Consider the following 4,356-nt stretch of genomic DNA (forward strand, 5'->3'; position numbering starts at 1 on the left):
TATTGAAATTGTTGTTTCTGGCTTATTGTATGAATCATTGATTTTGAATATTGATCTGATAAAATAAAGTCTTTGTTAAAAAAAAAAATAATTTATTGCGTTTTTTAGGCTTTAACAAACTCATAAAACCTCACCAATTTTAGCAGGACCGGTAGAAAAAGTATGTGAATTGAAGCAAAGGCTGTCAGCTGGATATCAGTGCTGTACGTCCAATTGTTCTGTCAGAGGGGCCTACTATGTCCAGCAGTTTATGGGCATAAGGCAGGGTCCACACAGGTTTTCTTGTCTGTTGCAGGGTAACACAGAGACACACAACCATGCACACACTCCTAAGGACAATATAGAGAAGCCATTACCCTAATAGTCATGTTTATGGAGTGTGGGAGGAAGCCGGAGTTCCTGGAGAAAACCCACGCATGCACGGGAAGAACAGGATAACTGCATTCAGAAAGAATCGTCCTGTTGCAAGGCAACAGTGCTACAAACTGCAGCACCGTGAAGCCCACTAAAATTAGGTGCACTATTGTAGAACGGTCCGGTCACGTTAGCCGGACCACCAGCTTTCCCTCAATAGCTTTATCCTTCGTTTATTTCCTGATTTTACCCAGTTCCAAGGAATTCACCATGAAGAAAGTGAACGTGCTTCATATTGCATCGCCCACTTTTGTCATTCTATATTCTGTGATTGGTTGGAGTTACAGAAATGTAATGGATATAAATCTTTTCTACTTTATTTGCAGATTAAAAGAAGGGCTCATTAGTGAACACAGAGAAAACAGAAAACTGAAACATTTAATGAACTGGGTTTACAAGATGGTCCAGTCAAAGCCACATGTAGCAGATTCCTGTTTCATTGAAATTGTGTGAAAATTAAATGTACACTATATTTCCAAAATTATTTTTCCACTCATCCCAATTATTTGAATTATTTTAACTGTAAAATTCATTAAAAAAATCATGAAAGGGGAAAAAAAAAATCTTTTTTATTTTTTTCTATATTCCATCTTCCTTTAGTCTGAAACCACACTAGCTGTAGCACTACCAAGTGTTAGCCATCTTTTGATACCAAAATTATTAAAAAAAAAACTGATTGGAATCAAATCAGAGAGCGGAAACTTAGTTTGGGGGGAAATGGAGAGATACATAACTGAGAGGATAAAAGTTGTGAGGAAGCAACAAGACTATGAAAGAATTAAAACAATAAAAGCGACGATTAAATCAAAAGGTATGGTTCCTTATTTACAACAGTTAATCACGTCCTTGGAGTGGAGCTTACAGTCAAAGGTGAGGGGAATGCCGTAAAAAAAAATTACAAGCTGCTTTTTCTCATTGTTGATACACAAGCATGAAATGCTGTTTATATTAAGATTAAATTGATTTCTTAAATATTTGACACAAATAGTTTAGCCAGGTTGATTTTTTTTGGCAAATGTATTACCGGTACTTAGGTTTTATGAAAACTCTTTAAACAAAGCATGTGACCTTCAGATTTTAACATTTGACTATGAAAACCTTTTTCCTCTGTTTATGAAGGTTCTTTGTATCGATGAAGCAACAGCCAGTGTGGACCAGAAGACGGACAAACTGCTACAGCAGACAATCAGAGAGAGATTTCAGGACAAGACGGTGCTCACTATAGCCCACAGGTAAGACGTTCTCCATGTATGGCCGCAGGATAGTTTAATTCAGTTTAATTATATAGTTCCAATTCACAACCCATGTCATCTCAAGGCACTTTACAGGTCACCAAATCATCCAGTCAAATTGATTCAAAATTTTCTATCTAAGGAAAACCAGTTGATTACATCGACTCTTTGACTCCCACAGTCCATAAACACGACTGTTATGTTAATTAGCTTCTCTAAATTGTCCTTAGGTGTGAGTGTGTGCGTGAATGCTCTACTTGCATAGTGCATAATTAGGTAATATGCAAACACCAGAGAAAGAGGACATTTACAGCACTGTCTTCTCAAAAACAACTGAGCAGAGTTAAGAGTTAGTTTAAGGAAGTTGTGTCTAACAGGCTTCTTTTTAAAACATCCTAAAGGTTGGTAAGTAGAATGAGGGGTGTGTGTCCACAAGAGGGCAACAGTGCTCTGACGAAAGGCCTTTTATTAGCTTCTGCTTCAGGGCTGATTCACCCTCTTTAATGATGTTGTGCTCAATCAAACTGGACTTTAATTCACTGTCACTCCAGTCCAGTTTAAACAATCTCAGAATAAAAGTAGTTTCTTTAGGAGGGAGCAAAAATAAGTTATTCCACAAACAAAGACCCTCTCTGTATTTTTATTAAAGCTGCTTCCTGCTTCTAAAACAGAGGAATCTGTTTAAAAGAAGACATTATTTATCTCCTTTTAGGGATGAATAAAGAGCCAATCAAACAATTCACAACAATAGGCTCTATGCACAGCTCCACTACTTCCTGAACTTCAGGCAGCTCTTTTGTTTCCTGTCTTTTTCTACTGGATGAACTAATTAATCCAGGTGTGTCTGACCTCAGTAATTATGGCCAGACACACCTGGATTAATCAGTTAATCTAGCAATGAAAGACAGGACACAAAAATGGCTGCCTTAAAATCAGGAAGTAGTGGAGTGGTGCATAGAGCCCATCTTCTAGGTATTTTATGAAAAAAAATTAAATAAAAATCCAGTTTAGACTCATTGATATATGATCAGTTTATTCCAACTATATAGACTGATTTACAGTCATGTTCATCAGGGGATTTAGAAAACAGAAGCACAGATCCAGGAGTATTTTCTAAAGTACACAAAAAGTCTAGATTTAAGCCTTTAAACCCTATTGTTGCAAATATGCATCAAACCATCTGTATTACTCCAACAGCCATGATAGCATGTTTGTTCTACTAATGTCAGTTGTTATATATTCAGTGCAGACAAGGGAACCTTTGGAAAGCAAGTGTTTCTGGTACGACTGCTTTCTGAGTGTGCATGTTGTCATAAACGGCTATGACTCTTTATAAATGTGACATATCTTAGCCAATCAGATCAGCTCCTGATGAGGTCACAGAAAAGAAGTGCTTCAGAGAATCAGGGTCAAATTCATAACCTGAAGTTCTTGTTTGGCTCTGGATGAGATTAAAACTCGTAATGATTTGTGTGTTTCATCAGGATCAACACCATCATGGACTGCGACCGTGTGCTTGTGATGCATGCTGGGAAGGTGGTGGAGTTTGACACGCCCGCAGCTCTCTGTCAGACGGACACATCAATCTTCCACAGACTGGTTGGTGGGCGAGGAAATTAGCCAATCAGCAGGATGGATGGAAATGTTCTGAGAAGCAGAAATCAGCTTCTCTACTTTATGCTGGACTTTTATTGAGACCTAGAAGATTTCTACTAGACTATCATCAAAAAACTGAATGACTTCATTTATGTTACTAGATGTTCTGCTGAAGAGGACATCTGGGGTTGTGTTGAAATTTTGTAATAAACACAAAAACGTTTCCTCTAAGATTACCGTCTCCTTTCTTGGAAGCCGGGCTGGAGTTGCTCTGATGTTATTACAGCATCCAGGGACCGAGGGTTACACTGCAAAAAATCTTAATCTAGATAAGTAATTTTGTCTTAAAATAAGTGCATTTGATCTTGAATTGAGGAGATACAAGAGACATTTTGCCAATGGAACAAGACAATTAACACTTCAAATATGAAAACACAATTGCATCATCTTATTTCAAGTGCATATTATCTAATTATCGTATTTAAAGAGTAAAATTACACATTCCATTGGCAAACTATCTCATTAATCTGCTCAAATTAAGGATGAATACACTTAATTCAAGAAATTTTTACTTATTTCTAGATCGTTTTTGCAGTGTAAGACTCAGGGTTCCGGCAGGTCCTTAAAAAGTCTTAAAAGGCATTAAATTCTTCAAAATAAAACTAAGGCCTTAATTGGTATTAAAATGTCTTAAATCAGTCTTTCGTAGGTCTTAATTTTTAAAACATCATAAAAACGATTATTTTTATTACGATTTATTTTTGTAATCTAAATAAAACATTAAAATTGCCTTTTTTTTTTCGTATTTAAAAAAAAAAATAACAGCTCGCCATCATTGGTTCCGTCCCGATAGCAGAAACAATAAAAGCGTTGTTGCGGCCGGGACATTTGGGAGATGCGCAATTAACTTTTTGTCTGGAAAATATGAGCAAGTGTAAATGTAACCAAAATTGGCTCCAGCCAAGAGTTTTCTCCATGGCTAAAACCAGGGAACATACATGAGGCTCAGTGGATTTTGTGCACGAAGTCATTCAAGCTCGGAACGATGGGAATTAAAGCAGTGGAGTCGCACATGCGAAGCGTCAAAATAGAGTTACTGAGAAACAGCCGGTAT

General features: G+C 37.0%; 1 protein-coding gene across 1 annotated transcript in view; it reads left to right on the forward strand.

Moving 5' to 3' along the window:
• LOC107102248 (multidrug resistance-associated protein 7-like) overlaps nucleotides 1–3,465 on the forward strand; it is a 33,081-nt gene extending 29,616 nt beyond the window's left edge. The window contains exons 20-21 of the mRNA XM_015401462.1: nucleotides 1,534–1,646; nucleotides 3,131–3,465. Coding sequence (XP_015256948.1) covers nucleotides 1,534–1,646; nucleotides 3,131–3,266 — 249 coding nt within the window. The 3' untranslated portion in view covers nucleotides 3,267–3,465. The remainder of the gene's footprint in view (nucleotides 1–1,533; nucleotides 1,647–3,130) is intronic.
• Nucleotides 3,466–4,356: the final 891 nt, after the last annotated feature.

The sequence above is a fragment of the Cyprinodon variegatus genome, unplaced genomic scaffold (genome assembly GCF_000732505.1).
Source record: "Cyprinodon variegatus isolate N-32 unplaced genomic scaffold, C_variegatus-1.0 Scaffold1223, whole genome shotgun sequence".
In the NCBI taxonomy this organism is placed as follows: Eukaryota; Metazoa; Chordata; class Actinopteri; order Cyprinodontiformes; family Cyprinodontidae; genus Cyprinodon; species Cyprinodon variegatus.